The 26447-nt window shown below is 33.7% G+C and overlaps 1 protein-coding gene and 2 long non-coding RNA genes across 4 annotated transcripts; 1 reads left to right on the top strand and 2 right to left on the bottom strand.

Annotated features, from left to right (window-relative positions):
• Positions 1-4654: 4654 nt before the first annotated feature.
• On the bottom strand, positions 4655-5604 carry LOC110892598 (leucine-rich repeat extensin-like protein 5). The gene is made up of 2 exons (XM_022139777.1): positions 5197-5604; positions 4655-5107 (listed from the first exon to the last, which is right to left on the bottom strand). The coding sequence occupies exons 1-2, from the start codon at positions 5602-5604 to the stop codon at positions 4655-4657; spliced, it is 861 nt and encodes a 286-aa protein (XP_021995469.1).
• An 11075-nt stretch (positions 5605-16679) lies between these two features.
• Positions 16680-18058, top strand: LOC110866921. The gene is made up of 2 exons (XR_002551442.2): positions 16680-17001; positions 17828-18058. It is a non-coding gene; the product is annotated as an uncharacterized LOC110866921 (long non-coding RNA).
• Positions 18059-19193: 1135 nt separating this feature from the next.
• On the bottom strand, positions 19194-24468 carry LOC118481286. 2 transcript variants are annotated; one of them, XR_004865228.1, is made up of 9 exons: positions 24383-24468; positions 23924-23982; positions 23171-23485; positions 22885-22944; positions 22099-22317; positions 21807-21989; positions 21095-21233; positions 20277-20378; positions 19194-19321 (listed from the first exon to the last, which is right to left on the bottom strand). It is a non-coding gene; the product is annotated as an uncharacterized LOC118481286 (long non-coding RNA). The 2 variants fall into 2 exon arrangements; XR_004865234.1 differs by lacking the exon at positions 24383-24468 and adding an exon at positions 24201-24342.
• Between the last annotated feature and the right edge of the window lie 1979 nt (positions 24469-26447).

Genomic DNA, 26447 nt, shown 5'->3' with positions numbered 1-26447 from the left:
CTACAACCTCGCCAACAACACATACCACCGGGTCGGAGCTATTGAACGTAACATCAACGATATACAAGACGATATCGGTAGCATCCGGGAGTATATGGCAGGGCATGGGGATGGAGGTGATGATAGCGATGAAGACATGGAGTAGGAGGTTTGAAGGAACAGAAGCGGGTTGATGGCGAGCCCACAGGTTTAAGTCCCTTTTTCTATCGAACAGTTTATGGCCCGCGTGCCAAGTGTTGAACAATTTACTTTCCTTGACTACTTTTATTTTCCGTTTTATTTTTCTTTTACTTTATGCTTGAGACAATTAACTATGGTAATGTAGGATGTTTGTGTTGCTTGGTGTGGTATTAAGTGATGAAACAGGTACAAACCGAGGCTTGGAGTGCTAGACCTTAGCACTTATACGCCCAAAATGGAGAAACCGGGGGAAGAAACCTGTTTTTTTTAGGCTTACAGACTGTCCACACGGGGACGTGTCCAGCCGACACGCCCCCGTGTTCACCTCCCAGGCCTGCTGTTTGGTTACTGTCCTGCAAATTTTGCCAGGCACGAGGCCGTGCCTAACCAACACGCCCCCGTGTTCGCCTTCTGTAAGTTTTCGTTACTGGCAGTTCACCACGGGGTCGTGGCCAGCGGACACGGGGCCGTGTCCAGACTGCCAGTAACATAAATCTTTGCTTTTTAACACCACATTACACATCCAATCAACCTAAAAATTTATTTTTGGGACACATTGAGGACAATGTGTAATTTAAGTGTGGGGGGAAGCTAAAACTTTGAAATTTTGCAAGTCCTATTAACAAGCCTTACACAAAACTCTATTGGAACCGCTAATCACCCCAAATTTTTTTCAAAAACTTTTCGTTTTTTTTACTTGTCTTGGTTTAATTCGGGAATAACAAGTTCTAAAAAGGTTATATTTTTACAAATTTACAACCGATAGCATCGTGATAAAAAGAACCAACATAAGAAAATTATGAAACGGCATGACAAGCTTGGTTAAAATTCGATTATATATACTTGATCACATAAAAACCCATTCCCACAAAAGTGAGTTTGAGCCTTTATTGAGCATACAAATTTACATCTTTAGACTAAATGCTCATTTTTCGTTTCTTGTGTGAATAGCCGCTTGGTTCTTACGACTCTAGAACTTGCCACGACGATTCATTCCCGGTCCTTACCAACTTAAACCCAAGTAAGTAAATGATGGAGGCATTAGGACTAACCATTTTTCTTTCTACACCATTATTTTTCAATTTTTTTTTACCACCTACCCAAAATCCCCCTAGTTAACCCCTTTGAGCCTAAACCTTTCATTTCTTTACCCTAAAACCTTTTCACCCACCAAAAACCCTTTTTATTTTCACCCTTTATTTTAGTAACAAGCTCGGTTTTTCGTGTGACTAAAAAAAAATGATGAAGTTAGAAATAAACAAACAAAGCTATTAAAACAAAAGCTTGTTTGGAGAAATACTTCGAAATAAAAAGTCACTAAAACAAAGTGTTTTGCGAAAACCGACGCTTTTTACGCTTTTCGCCATTTTCTACTAACCCATTCACCCACCTTTAGCCAAAGCCTATACCCAAAAAGTCCTCTTGATATTTACAAAGGTAACAAGTTAAAAAGGAGGAGGATTGATTGCTTGGCAAGCTTATGGTAGGAATAAGTTCCACGCTGCTCTCGAGTGATTCACTAAAAAATACACCTTCGGCCGAGTGTGAGTGATTTCTCCCGTGAGGTATGTGAACTTGTATATAAATGGAATTTTAAAAAAAGGCATGTTATGCCCAAATTAGTAATTTCTCCTATGAAACGTTCTAAACAAATCATAACAAATAGGATTGTAAATAAATAAAAATAAAACCCAAAAAGATCTTGGATTCCTGACACTCTATGACAAGCCAAAAACCTTCTCTTCTACCCATTCCATTCGGGAGTGTGAGCCACATATTAAAGAGTTTTGCTTGAGGACAAGCAAAAGTTCAAGTGTGGGGGTATTTGATGTGTGTAAAATGCAACATATAAATTACATCAATTGAGGCATAAAACTAACCCTTTTTAAGTACTAATGTTGGAAAAAGAGTGTTTTTGTCTTCCTTTTGTATTTTCAGGATAAAATGAGCTCAAATTCACAAAAGAAGCAAAAAGACAGCTAAATCTAACATAAATACAAGAAAAGGAACAAAAGTAGATTGCCCGACCCCTCAACGGCATCTTCCCAAACAGAAAAGAGAAGTCAGAAGACTGAACATGCCCCGTGCTCAGCCAGCACGGGGCCGTGCCCAAGAAGCAGCAGAAAAGACAAACCTATAGAAGCTTCTATTGCCCACCACGGGGCCGTGTCCAGTGAGCACGGGGGCGTGGCGAAAGTACAGCAGGCGCATTAATTGTAATTGCGAATTACAATTAATGAAGAGAGAGAGTGTCAGACAGGCACGGGGGCGTGTCCAGCGGACACGGGGCCGTGCCCAGCCTTCTGTTCAGCCTATAAATAGGAGTGCTTGGTTTCATTTCAACTCATCCCTTGGCACACCACCTCTCTCACACTTCATCCACCACCCACCACCATCACAACACCATCATCCACCACCATCATCCATTGTCCATCATAGAGTGTGTGAGTCGTCTCGGGATCCAAGATTGATCGTAAGAGTTCTTGACAATCAAGGCCATGTTTGCCTAAGTCTCTTACATCACTTGGTGAAGACAAGTGTTTAGTATAATACTTTTTATTTTTAATCTTTTGCACTTTTTATTTGGTTTTGTATTAATGACTTTAATAACTAGTTGCTTATGTTGAAGGTGATCTTTCCTTATCGTTTGTCTGTGGTGTCTTGGCATTATTTTACTGTCTATATAAAATAAAATATTTTCACCATTCATATCTCCACGGTCTATATAGAGGTATGTTGGCTACCTGGTCGAGGGTTAAGGGAATGGTTTGGTAAGGGTCTTGCCCTTGTTCAGCGTTTAGAGGTCCTGCAAGGGACCTGGGTCAAATTTAGTAGGATCTCCTTCAATGCCCATAGGTATTGGATGGCGGGGATCCAAACTCTTTGACCCCCTCATAAGTTAACTACTATTAATACTATAACCCGGCTATTTAGGACTGTATCCCTGCTGACTCAGACTACTTAGCCGAGGGTAACGTCACCGCCAAAAGCGGGGCCTACCATAATTTGCATTAATAACTTAATTCATTATCTTCCAATAATCCAACCCTTTAGGATTGTATCCTTGCTGACTCAAACTACTGGGTTGAGGGTAACGTCGCCTTCAAAAGAGGGGCCTACTACAATAACTAAGATAATCTCTTAAACAAGTGCAAAAGTGCGAAAATAATCAAAGGTTATACTAATACACGAGTCGGATCCAAGTGATTCATCTTGTCTATCTGTTTTTATTTTATTTTAATTTTCAGCATTTAGTTAGTTTTTATTTTCTTAGTTTAAAAATCTTTTATAACTTCTTTTTTATTTGATTAGACGTTGAGGATAAACCGGTACTAAAAGCTCTTGTGTCCTTGGACAACCTCGGTATCTTACCAGCACTATACTACGTCCACGATGGGTGCACTTGCCCATATGTGTGTTTAGTGTTAGTAAATATCGTGTTTTATAAATTTAAAACTTGGCTAAAAGTGTAAAAAGGGCTTAAATATACATCTAAAATATAACACACTTCACGCACATCAGGAGTCTATTATGGAATTCCCTTTTTATGGCAATTCATTAACCATGGTAACTATAAACCATATTGGTTATTTTAATTCATTTAAATTTTTATTATATTTTATCCCAGTTATAAATTATTAAGGATAATAGGGTGGCATACAAAAGGCTTAGTCACAAGGACAATTTTAAATTTCAAGCCATGATCTTTTAGGATCAAGGCATTAAGGTTTGAACATAGTTCATCACCTTTTCTTGACAGGGAGTCGTAGATTACAACTGTCTTTAGTCTCAAAGGACATTAAATATGGCCCGTAGGCATTTCATCATTATTGGATGATTAAATAAAATAGAGAATAGGAATTGGAAAAATCCAATATAAGGATGACTTATATGATTTTATTGAATCACATTTGCCAGGAATGTTAACATGTTTTCAAATGTTAACAAGGATCTGAATCTTAATAAGGAACTACCATCATGGCCATGTCTTGAAATGACATATGGGCTAGGTTTTGCCTTTAAGATTTTGTTTAATATATAATGGCAGATCTTACAAAAGAAATGATATATTTTTATTTATTTCTTATTTTATATTAATGCACATAGTGACAAAATGAAATTTAATTAAAACATTCCACTAATATTAAAAAGGAGTACATAATTGCACTAAACGGGACTTTAACAGAAATAACTTGCCCACGCAGGGGCTAAACCGAAAATACAAGTCCTCGCAGGGACTAGGTACATAAATAGATGTCCACACAGGGACTTAATTGAAAATTAAAGAAATACAAAACAAACAAATAAGGAATTTCAATGATCCCTTCTGTTTTTCCCCTTGATTAAACTTGCCAAACCCTTAAGAAATCCCCGGTGGCTTCTACGCTCCTCTTGAACCTCACGTTCCACCTGGCCTTTGAAGAATCTCCTGCTGCTGCGGTGGTTGAATCTGCGGCGGCTGTGGTTGCTGCTGTTACGGATGTTGAGGAGGTGGCGGGTATTGGTACCCATAGGCCGGGTACCCAGTCTGATAGGGGGCTCTGTAAGGTCCCTCGGGATGAAGAGCATTGTAGTTTGCCGCTACAAGGTATGGGTCAACATCGGGGGCATTGTAGTAGTTGTAGCCAATATGGACTGGCTGCTCAAAAGGGTTATACGCCGCTGCACCGGCGTTTGAAGGAATCGGGTAATCATAACCCATGTGTGATGGTGGTGGTGCGACTTGCGCAGATTCCACCTCGGAAACTGGGTTCGAAGGCCCACCCATCTGCGGGTCTTCATATAGTGGCGGGTAGTGGCTGCCACTGGAGTGTTGAGGGGTGCTGAAGTGGAATCCCCCTCGCACGGACATCCGTGCGTCTGATCTTCTCCGCCTTGGTGGCTCCGGAGGCGGTTGCTGCTCTGGCGGCGGCGGTGGAGTAACCGCCTGGAAACGAGAATCCTCAGAGGGATCCTGCTGTTGCTGAGGTGCTGGGTTAAAAGGGGGGAGTAAACTCCCAAGGGTATGAAGCAAACCTTGCTTCGTAGCTGTCTGGACCTCGGTACGACGAACCGTGAAACGTCCGAAATCTCAATGGGATGCGTCGGCATCCCACTCGGTGGCATCTCCGGATCGGGGTCATCATCCATATCCATAGCTTGGTCACCAGAGTAGTGATCTTCTGGTCCCAATGGGTTTAAATCCACTGGTCCTTGCACCTGGTTTGCCAGGTTGAACTGGCTCTGGAAGTACGGGGTCGGGTCTTCAAAGGCGCGATGTGAACCCGACCACTGCAATGGTAAGTAGGAATGGCGGGAATGATCGGACTCGTTGCCTTGATGTAGTCCGAAGGAATCATGGTACGAAGGTGAGGAGCTTAGCGAGACAGAACGCCTCGCAGACTCTAAGTATGTCCTCCAGTCTTCTTGGGGACTCGTGCTCATTGTCACTGAAGGAGTTCGCCGGTGAGATGGCCAGGCTTCAAGATCATGGCTGGTGAATGGCTCCTTGCCTCGTCCTCCTCTTCTGAATCATGGCGGAAATGTTCCTGTCAAAACAATCAAAAGGACAACCAAGAAAAACAATAAAGGATAAAATAAAAGATTAGGATTAATCCTAAGTCCTTTGCCTAGACTCGGAAGTCAAGGAATGTGCAACTGTGTCACTGAGATTAAGCACAAAAGGCTAGTGTTTAATTCCCTCAATGTTGGCTCTGATACCAACCTGTCACACCCCGATTTTTCCACGTATTACCGGTGGGCCCGGTGAGAAGTATCGTGACGTAGTTGATATCATCATAGTCAATAATCACAGTTCAATGCACAGCGGAAGTCTAAAAGTAAAATATATTACAAACCGAATGAAAGTATCATAAGTATTACAAACGGAATGTAAAAGGATCCACAGGCGGATCAAAACAAGGAAATGTTGTTCAACAGATTTTTAAGTGACAAAGCTTGCATAACTCTTTATTTAATTCACTTAGGAGTAGCCAGCCTATTCCGCCTAGTACCTGCACTTAACCTTTTGGAAAATACGTCAGTTTACACTTGTAAATACAATTAACCAACTCATTTTGAAAAGAGTTTAAGAAAATTGGTTTTTAATGCACAAGGCACAAATAATCTTTTATAACTTGGGATATTTATTTAAAAATAAACTTGTAAAAGAATTAAATGTTTGTTATACGTTCAGTAGCCTGGGTTGAATACCGAGTTAAAGATTAATAGACACACCACATAATATATCACACGGCGAGTTATTCTCGAACAGGCGGGTACATTAATTTTACATACGCACCGGCAGGTGTATGCCTACACCTCGTGCTTAAGTCGTGGCCATTTCAATGAATGAGCCGAGAATATCCAGGACATGATCATTAACCCCCCAAAGGCTTAGAACAAACAAAACAGATTAAACGGGTTATTTCAATGATTTAACCTTCATATGATTAAAAATTCAATACCCGACCAAGCGGTATTTATATACCGAACCCCAAGCCCGTATAAGGGAAAATAAGTTAAAAGTATTTACCTGAGCAAATATATATATACATCGGCAAGTGCAAATATCTTTTACTGGGCTCCTAAATCTGGAACGAAGGTTTTAATAACCTATTAGATTCCTAACGGGTCTTACTTAAGTTTAAACTTAGACCGGTTAGTTTTAAAGAAAGGTATACGGTTCAAAATGCAAGATTAAGCGAAGAATGTGATTTATACCCAAAAAGTTTGAAGACTTGTATAATATGGGTAAACTAAACACATTCTGGATTTTGAGATAAAAATGAAAAGGTGTGACCCGTTTTGGTTAATTTATGCAAACTAGTTACATAAACCGCACCGAACGCGAAAAATTCATAACGGGTAAACAAGTGAGTCATGAATAGGTTTCCTAAGTTAATATGCCTTAAATATGTTGTGATATTAATAGATTACCTTCCATTATGCCCAAAACGGATTTAAACTCAAATTAAGCCCCGTAGGGGTATTTTGGTCATTTTAAAGGTTATAAAAGAGATTAAATATTAATCTGAGGTTCTGGTCTGAAATGATCAGTAAAAATATTTATTCTTGCAAGTCATATCAGTAGGGTATTGCATATATGTGAAATTTATCATTATATAACCAAACTATGCACCGTAGGGGCATTTTGGTAATTTCACATAGGTTTTAAAGGTCAATTTGGAAATCTGAGTTCAAAACTTTTGCTTATTGTTAAAGTATAAAAATTTACTTAAAACATCAGTAGGTATTAAGTCTTATATGTCAAAAATAGTTTTAATCCATACTATGCGTTTAAAACGCGTAAAAAAGTCGGTTTTAAGCGATTTTCAGGTTTTATAAAGAAAGCTGAGATTTTTATCAGTCCAAAAGGCTTAAAATATTTTATTTAACATATAAAATCAGTAGCAAAAGGTTTGGTAACAAAAAGCTATGTAAAACTCATTTTATTAGCAAAAATGGTATAACTGACAATTACCGAATCAAGGCAAGAACCCCATGTTATGATCAGTTTAAAAATAAATAAAAATCTTCAAAAATCCCAAAATATTATATTACATCAGTGGGTAAAAGGTTTGGTGTCAAAATTTGGGCTTAAATAGGTTTTATGTCGAAAATGCCGTTTAATTAATAAAAAGGATGTACTTTACGATATTGAGCATAACTCTCAATTTAGACTACGAACTGATGTGAAAATTTAAGGACATGTTTATAAATCAGTAACAAAGGTTTTTGTCCTCTCACATTTTCAAAAATCTCATTTTAATATCGAAAGGGCATAATAGTCAAATTTTAAGCATATAACGGAAACATGCAAATGAATCGGATAAACAAGGAAATATGTAGTATAACCTCCAAAGGTTTTACTAGCTTATAATATGGTTCTAAAGGAACCTTAAGGCATATCTAAACTAAGCTAAATCGGGTCAGAACTGAAAGTCAAAGCAAAAGTCTACTTTTACGACTTTTGGTTCCGAACCGAGCCTAAGCTTAGAATTACCAGGTTGAACAAGCTTAGACATGTTCTTACGTCATTTACCAAGTTATTTTAGTGTTAAAACAGGTTCCATAGCTTCTACATTGCTAATTATGAATTTATTTGCAAAATAGCTTTCTGTTGACTTTTTAATATTAAGTTTGACCTGACAATTGACCAAGTTAGAGTGGAAATCAGATGGTGCCCTTTTAAGGACTTATTACCCACATAATTTCCAACTCATAGCCACTTTTACCTTGAAAATGACTGGACCATTAGTGATTAATCATGACTGGAGGTGGAAATAGGAAGGATGATTCTATAGCGGTTACCAGATTTGTTGATATCAGTGCGAATTCGCTGCTCGCGAGTGTGTTTTAACGGAACAGGTGAGTTTAATCAAGTAATTTCTATTTTTATGTATCTGTTTATAGTATATACGATCGAATATGTGTGATTTTGCGTTTAACTTGATAGTTTTGTGTGAAATAGTGCGTGTTTGCCTAGGGTTTAGATCGTAGAGTAATGTGAGGTGTCAGGTTTAGATCTGCTTGTTTGATACGACGTCAAATTGATTTACTGTTATTTTATGAAAATTTTGTGTTTTTGTTTGGATATTTTTTTAATAGTTGTTCGATTGATGATTAGAATCAGATCTTTTAGTTGCTTATTTATTGTTTAATTGTTTATCTGTTTTGTAATTGCTTGTAGATTTGGTTGAAACTCATGTCGGATATTGCAAGCATTTGCTTGAGGCTGCAAAAGTTCACTGTGATGCTGCTGAGCTGGAAGATCAACAAAATAGATAGACTAGAGCTTGCTCGCCAAGCGGCAATACGTGAGGAAGAGAGTTAAGGTCGGTTAAATTAGCTATGTTTTTTTATTGAATTTATGATTCTTTTTTGTGTGTATATATTTATGAGTTATGTTGTGTTGAAAATGAAAACACGGTTAGAAAAATGTAAACAAGAGGATGAGTTGAAGAAGGTGATGTAACAGGAACATCATCTGGAGCGTATGAGGGTTAGTCATCTGCAAGTCCTGCATCTACCTTATTATCTAATTATGAATTTTAATTTTGAACTTGTGGCGACAAGAACATTGGAAGAGTAGTGGGTCAAAGCGGAAAGATTCAGCAATACCGTCTAGCAATACTGTCTGATTGTTGTTCGTATTTTAATGCACACGCAATCGAAGTACAGTAGGTTGATTGTGTCGACGTTTCTGCATTCTTTTAGCTATAATAGATAACATGTTTTGATACAATATCTATATATTTATCTATACTTTCTATCAAAATGTGTTATGCATGTTTTTCTAAGAAGCGACCCGTGTTTGCACACGGGTCTTACCGCTAGTCAAGTTAATGACACATAACATTCTCTCCTTAAATTTATCTTAATGACATGTGGCATTCTCTCCTTTATTATTATTCTTATTATTATTATTATTATTATTATTATTATTATTATTATTATTATTATTATATCATATTAATATATACACAAAAACAAATATATATACATATTATTATTATACCATATTAATAATTTAATTTTAAAGCTATATACCATATTTTTATAGGTTTATTGACGTGGTGGTATAATATTCGTTGAATACAGAGTTATATTCGCAATAAAGTATTTTTTTATCGGACACCACATGTGTAACATATCCAATTTTTTTTTATCATATAAGAATTATAGATTGTTTAAATTTATTAACCACTAGTAACTAGTTTTATTTTTAATATAATTATTCGACCCATATAGTTTTAAAAGCTATTTTATATATATATATATATATATATATATATATATATATATATATAGTTGGTTGGAATGTTATACTAATTAATTGGCCTGTATATGGGTGACCTTTCTATTAAAATAAAAGTATATAAAAACTTATATTATTAGACAGTTAGATTACGGGTAAGTTGACTGTTAGAAATATGAAGTATCTAGATGGGCCTAGTGACCGTCTAATAATTTAATTATAAAAATACATTGTATTTGGACTTACTCTGTTTTTCATGAAACTTGGTTCAAAATGTAAATGAGATTATTCTCTTTCTAATGACATATTTATCATTTTATAAAACGTCATATTTTAGAAATTATAAGTGCCAAAGGAGTGAAGCAGTTAAATTAATTATAATATATATATATATATATATATTTAAATAATAAAATAATAATAAATTTAACATTTGAAATGAATCATTGTGTACGTGTGTGTTGTAGTGAACATAAGATGTTTAATAATACACTAGCAAGATTTTTTCGCGCGTTGCGGCGGAAACTCAGTTGATCTGTGATGGTATCAGTATGGTATCAACATTTGGTTTAAAGTAATGATATTCATGGAAAAGAATATGTTTTACATCGAAAAGTATAAAAATGAATGCCGGTTCCGTTAATAACAACACCAGTACCAATGTCGATAAAAACCATAAAAACGAAGGCCGGTTCCTGTTCTTCTGATAATAACAATACGGGTATCGATGTCAGCATAGGTTAGATTTGTCAGTGTACTATTTTGAATAAAACTCTTTTTCAACAAAGTTCATACATGAACGCGGTGAAAAAAAATATATTAAACATAGTTGCATATTCAATTCATTTTAAAAAGGATATTGAACACGAGTTATTCAGGAAAAATCAAATTAAATAAAAAATTAAATTGGTTAAAAATGTATATTATTAAAAGCATAATGGGTGAAACTGGAACATATTTTTTTTAAAATAATAACATAAAAACTTATGTTACTATTCATCATAGTTCTAAATTTATATATTCCGCACGTGATGTGGCGGGAATTTGGTCGATACGGCTCGGTTTGTAACGGTATCACTATGGTACCGGCATTCGGTTCAAAGTCAGTGATATGTACAAATAAATGCGTTTTACACTAAAAACCATTAAAACGAAAACCGGTACCGATTTCGATAATAACAATACAGCTACTGATGTCAAATAAAATCACAAAAGCGAATACCGATATTGGTTCCAATAATAACAAACAATACCAGTGCCGATATTGGTTTGGTTCATCACTGCACTGTCTTGAATAAAACTCTTTTTTCAACAAACTTTATAGATAGATATTGATAAAAAAACTATTAAACACGATCACGTGTTCAGCTTTAAAAAAAGATGATGAACGTAAGTTATCGAAATAAAATCAAATGAAATAAAAATTAATGGGTTAGCAATGTATATTATTTAAAACATAAGGGTTGAAATAAAAAATTAAAAAAATTTTGAATATAATATTTGTTTTACTATTCATACATAGAGAGTTTGAATTGAATTTGAATTGAATTGAATTAATTAATATGTATAATAATAATAATAGGTGGACATTAAATTAATATGTGGAAGGATCTAATCAAATAGGCATCAAATGAACGTCTTTTCCAAGTAATTGTTTCACTATAAATATAGAATTTTGAGCTTTCCATTCTCATATCATTTCTTTTCTTTCTCTATCTGGTTACTCTCACTATATATATATATATATATATATATATATATATATATATATATATATATATATATATAATTCTTTTATTTACACTCCAATAATAACAAAACTCTGGCTTGTTTTAAGTGTTTTAACTCCCGATCACAGCTACCCGTTCCGATTGATCTGGAGCCTCATAACGCATGTCAAGGCTCTGCCCGACTAAGTTCGTTAGGGTTCGGTCTGGTGACATAGAGATAAGGTTGAATTAGGGGTACTATACTTAACACGAGTGCATTATATATTTTTAAAATAGCTCAGAAGTTATACCCAAGATTCTACCAGGAGGCTTTCTAGTTGAACCCTAAAGTTACAAAGTGAGTCATTCTTCTTTTATCACATTTTTGCGATACAGTTATATTTAAAAATGTTTTTCCAAAATCCTAAATGTTTATTCGTTATACTTACAGTGATTAAGTTTTTATATTCTACAATAGTTGCCACTATGTGGGGTTTTATACATTACTTGACCCTCGTTACTATTGGTCAAAAAGTTAGCCAATAGTAGCATGACCACAAGCACGGGGGAATTATGCCCCAGTAGCCATAGCCTATAACTAATATTATTTTTACAGTACTATATTAAAATATTGAATATATCTTATAAATTTATATAAGATATATGGAATGGGCAAAGTTATGCGGTTGGTTTGGGACACTTAGCTAGGCCAAGTTTGTCAAAGCAAATTGACATGATAAATAAACTTATATATAAATAATGAAAAAGAAAAAGACTTAAATATATTTTACTAGACTATTGAACATCATATATTTTCTACAAATATAATATAATATGTAATATACTAAATTATTACTTGTTATATTTGACATAGATATATATCATAATAAAATATGTCAAAAATAATATATTCTACTTTTAATATACTAAGATTATATTTTAATATTAGTTACATTAATATATTAAAGAATAATATCACAATTATTTAATTAATATATTATATTTGATAAAGTTATAGCTATTAGTTTGACAGAAAATGATATAATTCATTTTCTGGATTAAGTGGTTTTGTGCCATAGAAAATATATTTGACAAAGTAATATCACGGGACACTACTAAGTCTAGAGTCACTAGTTGAGAGAATAATCAACAGTGACATGACCAAAGGCACTAGTTGAGAGAATGATCAATAGTGTTATGACCAGAATTACTAGTTGAGAGAATGATCAACAGTAATATGACCCGAGTCATTAGTTGAAAGAATGATCAACAGTGATATGACCAGAGTTACTAGTTGAGAGAATGATCAACAGTAATATGACCCAAGTCACTAGTTGAAATAATGATCAACAGTGATTTGACCACCGTCACAGGAATCGCCTAGTGACCAATATAATAGTAAGATATACTATATCTATTACTTGATAAATTCACTATTGGACGAAAGTGAGCCAATGAGTGATATGACCACTGTCACATCGAAACTGCCACCATGTGAAAAATACTGATTGAGTTGGGTAAATATAAATAAATATAAAAACCTTTTATGCTGTAAAGTATAACAATATATTTTTATAAAAATGGAATTACTGATAAAATGTTTTCAAACATGTTTCAGGTAACTTGATGTAAGGATAATAGAAGCTAGCTATGGAGCACTGAAGGCTTAAATAAAGTGGCTATAATAAAAGAAGAAAATTATATTTTATTTATTTGGGTTTATCCCTATAAAAACAATTGAATGAAATATGGGTTTTAGCCCATTTGTTTAATATTAAAAGTTCGGTGTTTTACAAACTCTGAAATCATCTGACTGGCTCGCGGCTCCCGCTCCCAGGGTAGGGTCGGGGGCTGTGACAGAAGGTGGTATCAGAGCCACTGGTTTAAGTTATTTAGTTGTTCCTTTTAATACCTAAACTTAAAAACAATAAAGTTAGGAAATTAATACTAAATAACATATGTGTTATTTTTGTAGATTTAAATATATATATATATGATTCCTGGAAGTATTGTTTTGTTTTAATTATTCTGTGATATTAATAATTGAAAATGTTTATAATTCAGATGTCGAATGAAGTATCACATAATCCAGAAGTTCATACTAATAATGAAAATCCTTTGGATAAAAATGCTATAGAAAATCTAATAGCCCAAAGAATAGCTAATGTTTTACCTTTAATAATTAAAGTTGTTAAAAACCCCGTAGAACCCACCAAAACTGTGAGTAGTAAGCATACCCGTGACGACAGTTTTAGCCATAGTGTCAATGGAGGCAATGATGATATTATCAAAACCCCATTTCCCAAGAAAATGAAGGCGATGACTCTCGGGTGTACCTACAAAGAATTTCTAGCCTGTAAACCAACTGAGTTCGCAAGCAGCGAAGGTGCCACGGCTGCTCTACGATGGTTGGAAAAGACGGAAGTTGTTCTTAAAATAAGCAAATGTGCTGAAGAAGATAAGGTGATGTATGCGTCCAACCTCTTTAAGGAAGAAGCCTTAGAATGGTGGAATGCAACTCTTCAGGCAAAAGGAAGTGACATGGCTTATGCAATGAACTGGGAAAAATTCAGGGAAACGACAGAAAGGAAATTTTGTCCCCCTTATGAAAAGGAACGAATGGCTAACGAGTTCCTAAATCATAAAATGATCGATGTAAATTGTCGTGAATATACAACAACGTTCTTCGAATACGCAAGAATGGTACCAACTCTGGCTTCGCCAGAACCCGTACTAATTTCTCGTTATATTTGGGGATTAGTTAGCGAAATCCGAGACATGGTCAAGGCCGCTAGACCACAGACTATTGAAGAAACAGTTGAACTAGCCAACATCCTGACAGATGGACTAATCCGTACAAGAGAAGAAAACAAGAAGAAGGAGTTAGCCCAGAAAATTTCCCAAGAATTCAAGAAGAAAGGAACTGAACCGTCATTGGAGCAACCTACCTGCAGAAGCTGTAACAAAAATCATTCAAGAAGATGCAGTTTTAGGAGAACGCCCTACTGTGATTTCTGCAAGATGACCGGGCATATAGAGGAAGAGTGTAGAAGGAAGACTAATATTTGTTACAATTGCGGAGAGACGGGACACATCAAATCATATTGCCCGAAACTGACTAAATCACCTGACAACAAGGCAAAAACAACAGACGGAGCTAAGAGGAGGGCGCGAGCATTCATACTTACTATGCAAGAAGCAGAAATGATTCCAGACGTAATCGCTGATATGTAATATCGAATTTAAGTTATTATTTGACCCTAGTATAAATCAAAAGTTTATAAATAAATGCATCTTGCCAAGTACTTCATCTATTCAAAGCCATAATAGACTTGTTTGGTCTTCACTTTCATTGAATCATTTAATTGGTTACGACACCTTGTGGTGGTGTTTTCTTTAATTTGAAGCTTGAGCTAATCTCATTTTCACACCTGATGTACGGATTTATTTAATTTCTGTTGGTTTATTTCTTAAACAGTCTTAATACAATTATGTGTTAAGATAAGAGTACACAAATTCGTATTATATTCCGGTGTACCTCTAAAGATTCTTTCATCATTAATCAAAAAAAAAATTTCTATGATATTCATTTGGTCTTTCATCATCAATTGAAAATCCTATTTGAAATGAATATCCAAATTTACTTCATTAAAGCTTTCAGTTGATCACGAACACGGTGAATTTGTTCGGTCACCGTAATTATTGAACTATTTCAATCACTACGACACCTTGTGGCGTCGGTACAAACTTGTAGCTTGGGCTAATCATAATCGTATGAATCATTCAAAACCACGTATGTCTTTCGTTTGACTCATCATTGAAAATAGTCTTAATGCAATTGTGTATTAAAACAATGATACACTAAACTCTGTTGTATTTCGGTGTATCCTTGCAACTTCAATAATGTCAACACATTGATTTTTCTCATGTCATGATTTGATATTTGACAAATCATTTTCTTGCTTCTATTTCATTTGAGCTTGTTGATTCTAAATCTTCCTCAGTTGACAATCAAAGTAAGTTTCCTTTGACAATAAATTCTATTGTTTCTAAAGTCATTTACAACTTGTAAACATTCAATTTAGATATCTATTGATCATATATCTCTTTTGGCTTGAACCTAGTCACCTTGAAAATCATATCATTTCATCTCATTCAACTGACATCGATTTTTGAAACTAATTCAGTTGAACCATTGAGTCCTATTTATTGTAAAACTCGTATTCACAAAATTTGAATATGTCTTGATTCTGTGTCATTTACTTTAATACTATTTTTATTAACTAAGACGTGACATAACTTTAAGAAGACATCGTAACCCAAATCTCGAGGACGAGATTTAAAACAACGTGGGGAGGATGTAACATATCCAATTTTTTTATCATATAAGAATTATAGATTGTTTAAATTTATTAACCACTAGTAACTAGTTTTATTTTTAATATAATTATTCGACCCATATAGTTTTAAAAACTATTTTATATATATATAGTTGGTTGGAATGTTATATTAATTAATTGGCCTGTATATGGGTGACCTTTCTATTAAAATAAAAGTATATAAAAACTTATATTATTAGACAGGTAGATTACGGGTAAGTTGACTGTTAGAAATATGAAGTATCTAGATGGGCCTAGTGACCGTCTAATAATTTAATTATAAAAATACATTGTATTTGAACTTACTCCGTTTTTAATGAAACTTGGTTCAAAATGTAGATTAGATTATTCTCTTTCTAATGACATATTTATCATTTTATAAAACGTCATATTTTAGAAATTATAAGCGCCAAAGGAGTGAAGCAGTTAAACTAATTATAATATATATATATATATATATATATATATATAATAAAATAAGAATAAATTTAACATTTGAAATGAATCATTGTGTAGGTGTGTGTTGTAGTGAACATAAGATGTTTAATAATACATGAGTGGACATTAAATTAATACGTGGAAGGATCTGATCAAATAGGCATCAAATGAACGTCTTCTCCAAGTAATTGTTTTACTATAAATATAGAATTTTGAGCTTTCCATTCTCATATCATTTCTTTTCTTTCTCTATCTCGCTACTCTCGCTATATATATATATATATTATTTACACTCCAACAATAACAAAACTCTGGCTCGTTTTAAGTGTTTTAACTCCCGATCACCGCTACCCTTTCCGATTGATCTGGAGCCCCATAACGCATGTCAAGGCTCTGCCCGACTAAGTTCCTTGGGGTTCGGTCTCATGACATAGGGATAAGGTTGAATTAGGGGTACTATACTTAACACGAGTGCATTATATATTTTTAAAATAGCTCAGAAGTTATACCCAAGATTCTACCAGGAGGCTTTCTAGTTGAACCCTAAAGTTACAAAGTGAGTCATTCTTCTTTTATCACATTTTTGCGATACAGTTATATTTAAAAATGCTTTTCCAAAATCTTAAATGTTTATTCGTTATACTTACAGTGATTAAGTTTTTATATTCTACAATAGTTGCCACTATGTGGGGTTTTTATACATTACTTGACCCTCGTTACTATTGGCCAAAAAGTTAGCCAATAGTAGCATGACCACAAGCACGGGGGAATTATGCCCCAATAGCCATAGCCTATAACTAATATTATTTTTACAGTACGATATTAAAATATTTAATATATCTTATAAATTTATATAAGATATATGGAATGGGCAAAGTTATGCGGTTGGTTTGGGACACCTAGCTAGGCCAAGTTTGTCAAAGCAAATGGACATGATGAATAAAATTATATATAAACTAGGTTATCACCCGCGAACTTCGCGGGTAGGAAAATTTACTTTATATTAATCGAACTATGTCAGAAACTTGTTTTATAATTGTTTTGAATTGAAAGTTGTAGTCATTAGGGTTGCGAGTAGAGTCAGAAACTTTGGGCAAGAACCGGAGGCAGAAACTTGCCTCACTGAATGACCCACGACACAATAAAAAACTTTTATTTATTATAATAGATTATTAGAACTTTATTAATGTTGTGTGCGTTCTTTATTATAACACTTAACATGTACCAAAAACTAAAAAAAAAACCGTCACCAACCTTTGAAACACACAAACACGATAATTTTGATATGCACAATCACATTGGATTTCAATATTGGCTTACGAATAACATCAAATATCAACTCCTAGTCTCCTATAAAAGAGCTAACAAACACAATTTTTTAGGAGTGGTTGGAAGGAAAAGAATCGGATAACATGCAAATTTTATGTTTGTTGTTTAAAGGGCATGTGGTGGAAGGATGACACAGAGCCGCATAAGATGGGTGCGACATGGTGGTGATAGCAAAGATTGCGGTTGTATTTATAGGCAATGTAATGGTTTGAAATGAACATATATGCTTTTCAGATTATTATTCGAATACATGAATAATTAATGTATATTTTTTACTTCGTAAACTTATTAAAATAATTAAATTATAAAAAAGTTAGAAATATAAAGGTCGGAGAGTAGATTGGTTATTTTATCTCTAAAATGCAGGACAATCTATAACATACACCAAACCATATAAAGGTCCATGGTAGTAAACACCAAGCAAAAAAACAATTTGTGTCATAAAAAAATACATAAGATTGGGCTATGTTAACCTAGGTATCGATGTGGTTCCTAAGAAAAGAGGCGAGTGACTAACAACAATGATCAAGTGTCGCGTGGTTCTTGACCATTCACGTATGTTTTAGTCTTTTAAGTGGAGTTGAGCACATAATGATGTGGACGACAAAGTTGTGCAAAAATGGTATTCCCCAAGTCCGAATATCCTTTAATTGCTAAAAAAATTGTGGCATTTCCAACTGCCCAACATATAAAATAAAGACACTATATGGTCAAATATATTTGAAATCACTACAATGGATTTATATAGTATACTTGAGTTATGGATAGAATTTAGAAAACTGACATCAAAACGATGTAGTTCAACCCTCAAAATGACTTGTTTATACCAAATCATAAATGCCTCAGCAAGTTGCTAAGGGAACAATACAACCAAACAAAAAGCACAGTCCCAACCAAAGGAAAACAAAAGGAACATAAAGTGGCAGTACCACATCAGACAAGCCAAGTTTGGTCCAGATCTTCCAACAGGTAAGCAGGTAAGCAGGAGTATCGCGTAAACCATCCGCTTTTTCCATTCCACGTCCAACGACAAGCAATAAGATAACATATGCAATACCGAGGTAAACGTCTATGGGACCTGCACTTTAACACAAACACAGATGAACCACCAAACCGAGGGATGTTAAACGGGTCGTGTTTGCGGGTTAACGGGTTAAACCCGACCCGAATTGAAATAAAAAATTATAGATAAATGAGTACATGAAAATCACAAATATTAAAGTAAATTACATTATTTAACATTGTTGACGTAAACTTTGAAATAAAAAAAAACGATCCATCACTCGCGTAAATATTAAATTACATTGAACTGAAAAAAAGAATACGAAAAAATCACAATAAGATTTATTTATATACCGCATTTCACATTTGTTGTTTCATAGTAGGGCTAACAGAAATGCACAACACAAGAAACCAAAAGGGCCTACTTTGATATGCTATTCTTTTTCAGCTTCTGTCAAGCACTAGATCTGGTGTGAATGGATTTACTCTTGATCTATACTCACCTACTTTGACACTAAGGTAAGCTTTTTATCATCCTTTTTGCCCTATTCATTAAACGAAACATGTAATAAGATATAAAGTTAGAAAGAGAGTAGTTAAAAATATATACCAAAATCAATTCTGTTTAATCAATTAAAATGGAATAACGAACAGTGCTAAACGGGTCGTGTTCGCGGGTTGGCGGGTTCAACCCGATCCGTACCCAGAAATTTTACACAAACCCAAACCTGAAAATCATATCATACATATGAACCCGAACACGACCCGAAGTTTTGTGGGTTGACCCGAACACGACCCCGTTCAACCGGAATTTTTTTATTTTTCTGAAATTAATATATTTAAACTAAAATTTGTTTAAAAAACACAGATGTATATAACACAACAATGTTTAAATTATAAAATCTTATGTTAATTTTCTTTTTATATTATAATTATGGCATAAAACACACACCCCATTTAATTTATGACATAAAATATATTGTAAAAAATATATAATATAATAAAAATGTGTTAAACGGGTCAGCCCGACCGGGTTGACCCTAACCCAACACGTTAACCTAATCGGGTTTGCGATTTTAACCTAAAATTGACCCGAACCCATTTAGACTAAACCTAAACCCGCAAATTTCGTGTTAGGTTCGTGTCGTGTTTTCGGTTCGTGTCAGAAATTCACAACCCTACGAACTCCCCTAAATTATCATCAAAATGTCTTCATTTTGCTTAATTAGCAACACAAGATATAACTTTTCCCACTTTAAACTTGCTTAACTTTCAGCTCTAACTAATTCCGAACTCAATTTAACAACAAATTTATAACAAAATCCTAACCACAATCCAAATATCTTAAACCTCTCTACGATTTCAAAACCCTAAAAAAACGACATAACACCTAAAATTAATTACCTTACTAAGAATCTTTTATGGATCATTAAACACTTTAGACAACCCCCTGCCCGACCCATGTTGTAACCCATTTGAGATATAGGAAAGTTGGCTAACCACTGTAAATACATGTTTCATGCTTTCTCCCTGAGCCTCCTGTTGTGAGACTTCGGTCTCAAAACGTTGCAACAAATCTCTCTCCCGTAACCATCTTCAACACTAATGACATTGTGATAACTGGGTCAACACTGTATCACCAAAGCTAACAATTTTGGAAAAAATGGCTAAATTTACCTAATATAAACGCTGACCAAGCAACGATCTAAAAGATAACGGACCACCGACAACTGGCAATCAAAATCAAGGAAAACGCCTAGTATTCTATAGATGATCGTCACTTTCTTGCTAATGAATAAAAGAATGAGCTTAGCATTAAAAGATAAGAAGTGGCAATTCAGACCCATAAAACTTATAATGGGTTGATTTTGGTTGGAATTTTGAATATAGCTCAAAACGAATTCATAAACGGATTAACAGGTCAAACATGTGAAAACTGCCTAAAGTGTACTCAAAACACTTCAACATTCTAAATGTACCATTTAGAGAAAAGAGATTTATTATATTACCACTAAAGCGTTTGGATGGTCATGTTATTTGAATTTGTTGATTATTTAAAAAAAATTTAAAAAAAAGGATGTAAAGTGTTGGACTCGCAGCTCACAAGTATGAAAAAAAAACTCGTTTCATCAGCGACCAGTCCATTTTTCTACCTGAAGAATTATATGAAGTTGACCCATTAAAATTTGTCACTCCTTATAAATTATTAATATGTTTAATACCTTCAACAAAAAAAAAAACCTCAAAATTTTGTTATCATTGAAACCAAGGTTTTGAGTAATCAACCATTAATAAATCCTACTTAAATGTAGACTTACCGAAATAACCTCCAAAAAACATTTCAGTGTCAGAAGAATCTTTTGTAGGTGAATGAAATAAAAAACCGAAAGTTTCAAGAGCACCTCCAAGTTGTGAATAGCTTGGTAGCCAATCAATATTTATAATCGTTGACTCCCCCTGATTAGGCCATGACAATAGTGAAAAAAAGTTACAATCATATAATTAAGAAACGCAAAAAAAAAAAAAAATTGACAGATTATTATCAAATATACCTTACTCTTCATAGCACTTTAGTACTTTCTTTGATAAGTATAACTCCATAAATCCAAATTAAGATAAATAAAATATTAAATTATATTTAAACCACATATTATTCAAAAAACAACATACTCAAATGAAAATTTACTAATGTTAATAGCCAACCGTTAGTCAACAAACCTTCAAAGAATGTTTCTCCTACAATTTTACATAAAAACTCATGTAAATGTAAATAATATTGTGCACCCATCAGATAATACATGAATAGCTACACTTTTATACATAAACTGGCCTAAGCCGGCACTAAGTTCAATAGTGAGTGCACTTCACGATTCACGCACGAACGAAAAACTGAGCTTTTGAAGCTCAGTAGACACAAACGATGGCAGGAACTTTTGTTAATTGCACAAGAAACCAATTGCTTTATAATGTATGTTTTAAAAAAGAGTTGTATGAACTATATTAGCAAATTGTTGATCAAACAGAGCGAACCTATTTCCCAAAAACTTGAAGACATGTTTTTACTCTTCGTAAAGCGACATAGCATCCACATGCTTGTGAATTTCAAACATAAAACATGTGGCCTTAATTGATATGTGTTGCAGACCCATTCATAAATCATTGCAGCTCGCAGATCTTCACAAACCAATTTTACCTCAAACTCAGACCATTCACCTGCACCCCAACCCCATCTATTGTCATTTATTATGTTGTGCCTCGAAACAATAATAAAATCATTTTCAAAAAACATGCGCATTTATAATAGATTCTATAATAAGCTTACCCAACACCAAAATCCTTTAGATGCAATATGATTAATGAAGCATTGCTACGCATCAGCTTATCAATATATGCGCCAAAGGTGGAAATGAGAGATAAAGGTCCTGAAACTTCGTCAAGCCAAAAGCATGACAACCGAACCAACCAACTGCAGTTTCTTTTTACCCACCCTTTGCTTAGCCAAGAGCTTGTATATGATGCTAACCTTTGCTTGCCCAAGAACCTACAAAATCATTTCAGAACTAAACTATAGATCTTAAGCACATTGGATTCAGAGGTTTTTACCAAATAGTGCAACTGGAATTGTTAACAAATATAAAATAAAAGAAGACTAAATATGTAATAGGGTTGTATGATATTCCTTACAAAATAAATTGATTTATATAAGTTAAAAAAAAGAGTTTTTAATATGATATTTCATTTTGACCAGATCATGGCATTAGTTCCGCATGCACATTTGGATTAACTCTAAAACGAATATCATATTAGTTCTTTGTTGCCCTTTCTTAATTATTATTATTAAAAACTAAAATAATAATAATAATAATAATAATAATAATAATAATAATAATAATAATAATAATAATAATCAACTAACAAAGTTGACTATTATGTGGTAGTTAACGTTTTTGATAGGAAAAAACAAATCGATGTCTAAAAAACAACCCTAATCTGAATTGATTTGTAAAATAACGTAATCTGAACAAAAAATTAACCCTAATCTCAAAATTGAATTCGTGAGAAACGTAAAATGAAATGACTATTTTATTTTGAATACTTAACTACACACCTGATCTATAGGTTCCTGCACACATTTGATTTCCTCTGCTATGATGCCATTGATTCTTACCTAAAAATCACAAGAAAAAAAAATATAATTAGCTAAAAATAATGCTCACTTTAATCTAATCATAGACCTGGCTCTAGATTATGGATTATCAAAGACACATTTACTTTTTTTAGCCAGCTAAAGAAGAACATTTTGTTAACTCCAAAAACAAAGCAGAACCCATAGCAAGATGCTTAGGGAAATTGGGATATAACAACAGAAACATAACAAAAACATAACCTGCTACCCAAAGTGTAGATTTTCAAACAACACCAATTATCCCAATTCAGCCGAGAGACCGGCCCATCTTTTGCATCCACCAAAAACCATCATTCTTGACCCCCTACATGATTGAAGCGCCGAGCTATGCTTTTTGTGGAAAACCTTATCATTGCGAGTTTTCCAGATTCTCCACGAAACCCGCAGAAATATGGCTTAAATCATCCTCTTCTTTTTATAATTCCCACCCAAACTGGTACAGTGACCCAACATTTGAGCAACGTTGATGAAACTGCTCGGAGCCGGGACGTCCAACCAGGCAATAACATCCCACCACACGGACCTGGCCAAATCACAGTTGACAAGAAGGTGTTCCGAAGTTTAAGCCAATTTAATCATGTAAAAATTCATTCAACTTATGGTTTTAAAAACACAAGACAATCAACAATCGACTATGCAATTTGACCATGAAACATTTTATTTTAGTGGATCCCATTTAGTGGCGATTGGGTGTATCGATTACTCACAAAAAATAAAAAAATAAAATCAGATTCATAACATGGTAAATCATGAACAAAACGTAAATCATATGATCTAAATGGATAGCGAAAGCTCTAATTCACACTAAAGCTTCAAACAAACAGTTCACAAGTTGGAAAAGAAGCTAAAACTTGAATTCTAATGGGATAATTTCCCCTAATCCTTTTAAATCCATACATGAATCAACAGTATTCTAAATACCAAAATAAAAAAAAATAAGAATCATAACAAACAAACTTACCATTGTTGAACAGATTCAAAAGGATTCCGCGATCGAGCATTCTTCATAGTAAATCATTGCTACGAATCCAAAACCAAACAAAAATCCCCAAATCAACAAAGATTCGATTATAAAATCTTTAAATACTTGATTGAAAAGTGAAGAGATTAACACTAAAAATCATAGATGAATGAAATTTAGAACATAGATTTGCAAAGAAGAGAGATAAAGGAAAGATTGAAGGGTGCTATTGATTGTGTAATTAGGGTTTGTCTTACTGAATGATTGAACAACATACCTGTGATTATCAAGATCAATCAAAGGAACAAAAGAAGCATATTTTGGATTTTGATGAAAGATTCTTGAAGGAATGAACATGATGATGAAGGATATTGGGTGATACCAGAAGATAAAGTTGCCTAGAAAATAAAAAAAATCTCTTCCAATCGAGAAGAGCAACTAAACAAAAATAAAGATTACCTGATGGTTTGATTTACAGACGACGATTGAAGAAGAGGATTCAATAAGACGAATGAAGAAGGAGATGATGTTGTCGGCTAGGGTTTAGAGAGAATAGATGAAGAGTTCTGATGGAATGAAATTAGGATATAAAGGATCCATTTGGATCATGTGGTCGAACCGAATTCTATTCGGATCCCGTGTCCAATATGATTTGCCTCCTAAACTGAAGACAATAAGTTGCCACATCAGCAAAAATGGCCAAATTCAAATGCCACCTAGCCCACATCACATCTCATTTATATATATATATATATATATATATATATATATATAATGAAAAAGAAAAAGAATTAAATATATTTTACTAGACTATTGAACAACATATATTTTCTACAAATATAATATAATATGTAATATACTAAATTATTACATGTTATATTTGACATAGATATATATCATAATAAAATATGTCAAAAATAATATATTCTACTTTTAATATACTAAGATTATATTTTAATCTTAGTTACGTTAATATATTAAAGAATAATAAAACAATTATTTAATTAATATATTATATTTGATAAAGTTATAGCTATTAGTTTGACAGAAAATGAAATATATCATTTTCTGGGTTAAGTGGTTTTATGCCATAGAAAATATATTTGACAAAGTAATATCACGGGACACTACTAAGTCCAGAGTCACTAGTTGAGAGAATGATCAACAGTGACATAACCAAAGGCACTAGTTGAGAGAATGATCAACAGTGTTATGACCAGAATTACTAGTTGAGAGAATGATCAACAGTAATATGACCCGAGTCACTAGTTGAAAGAATGATCAACAGTGATATGACCAGAGTTACTAGTTGAGAGAATGATCAACAGTAATATAACCCGAGTCACTAGTTGAAAGAATGATCAACAGTGATTTGACCACCGTCACAGGAATCTCCTAGTGACCAATATAATAGTAAGATATACTATATCTATTACTTGATAAATTCACTATTGGACGAAAGTGAGACAATGAGTGATATGACCACTGTCACATCGAAACTGCCACCATGTGACAAATACTGATTGAGTTGGGTAAATATAAACAAATATAAAAACCTTTTATGTTGTAAAGTATAACAATGTATTTTTATAAAAATGGAATGAACTCGCCAGTATTTATTACTGATAAAATGTTTTCAAAACACGTTTCAGGTAACTTGATGTAAGGATAGTAGAAGCCAGCTATGGAGCACTGAAGGCATAAATAAAGTGGCTATAATAAAAGAAGAAAATTATATTTTATTTACTTGGGTTTATCCCTATAAAAACAATTGAATGAAATATGGGTTTTAGCCCATTTGTTTAATATTAAAAGTTCGGTATTTTACAAACTCTGAAATCATTTCGTAACTACGATCCTGATAAAAATTTTTCCGCTACGTAATTAATAAACACCGATACCATCTGACTGGCTCGCGGCTCCCGCTCCCAGGGTAGGGTCGGGGCTGTGACAACATGTGTTATATAATAATAATAATAAAAATTTGTTATTAATCTAATATATTATTAATAAAATAATAATATTGCTAAATTAAGAGATACCGATGTGTAGTTATTCGCAAACAAATAGTTATGTTAGATTAGACAATCTAGGTCTACAAGTATATAACCGAATTTGGTTGATCCGCAATGATTAAAAACTAAAAACTTTATGTCACATATGAAAGTAAAGATAACTAAATAAAATAATAATAATATAAGACAAATATTTTTTTGTACTACGTATTTATCTATATTTATGTATAAATTAATAAATTAGATATATTAATTTATACATGATGTTTCAATCATGTTTAGTCCATGATGTTTTGTCTATGTTCATACAGTGGTGTTTTAATTGTATTGTGATTCAAAGCGTGGTGTTTTAAACACATACTAGAAAGCGTGGTGTTTTTTTATCTACTGGAATGTAGGTTTTAAAACACCATGGTGTTTTAGCATATGGAATCTGGAACATCTACTAGCATGCAGATGTAAAACACCATTCATGCAGGTTTAAAACACCATGTAGAATAACCATACTA

The sequence above is a fragment of the Helianthus annuus genome, chromosome 1, assembly GCF_002127325.2.
Source record: "Helianthus annuus cultivar XRQ/B chromosome 1, HanXRQr2.0-SUNRISE, whole genome shotgun sequence".
NCBI lineage: Eukaryota > Viridiplantae > Streptophyta > Magnoliopsida > Asterales > Asteraceae > Helianthus > Helianthus annuus.
Note: the sequence above shows the minus strand (reverse complement) of the source record. Positions and strands in the feature narration are given on the sequence as shown.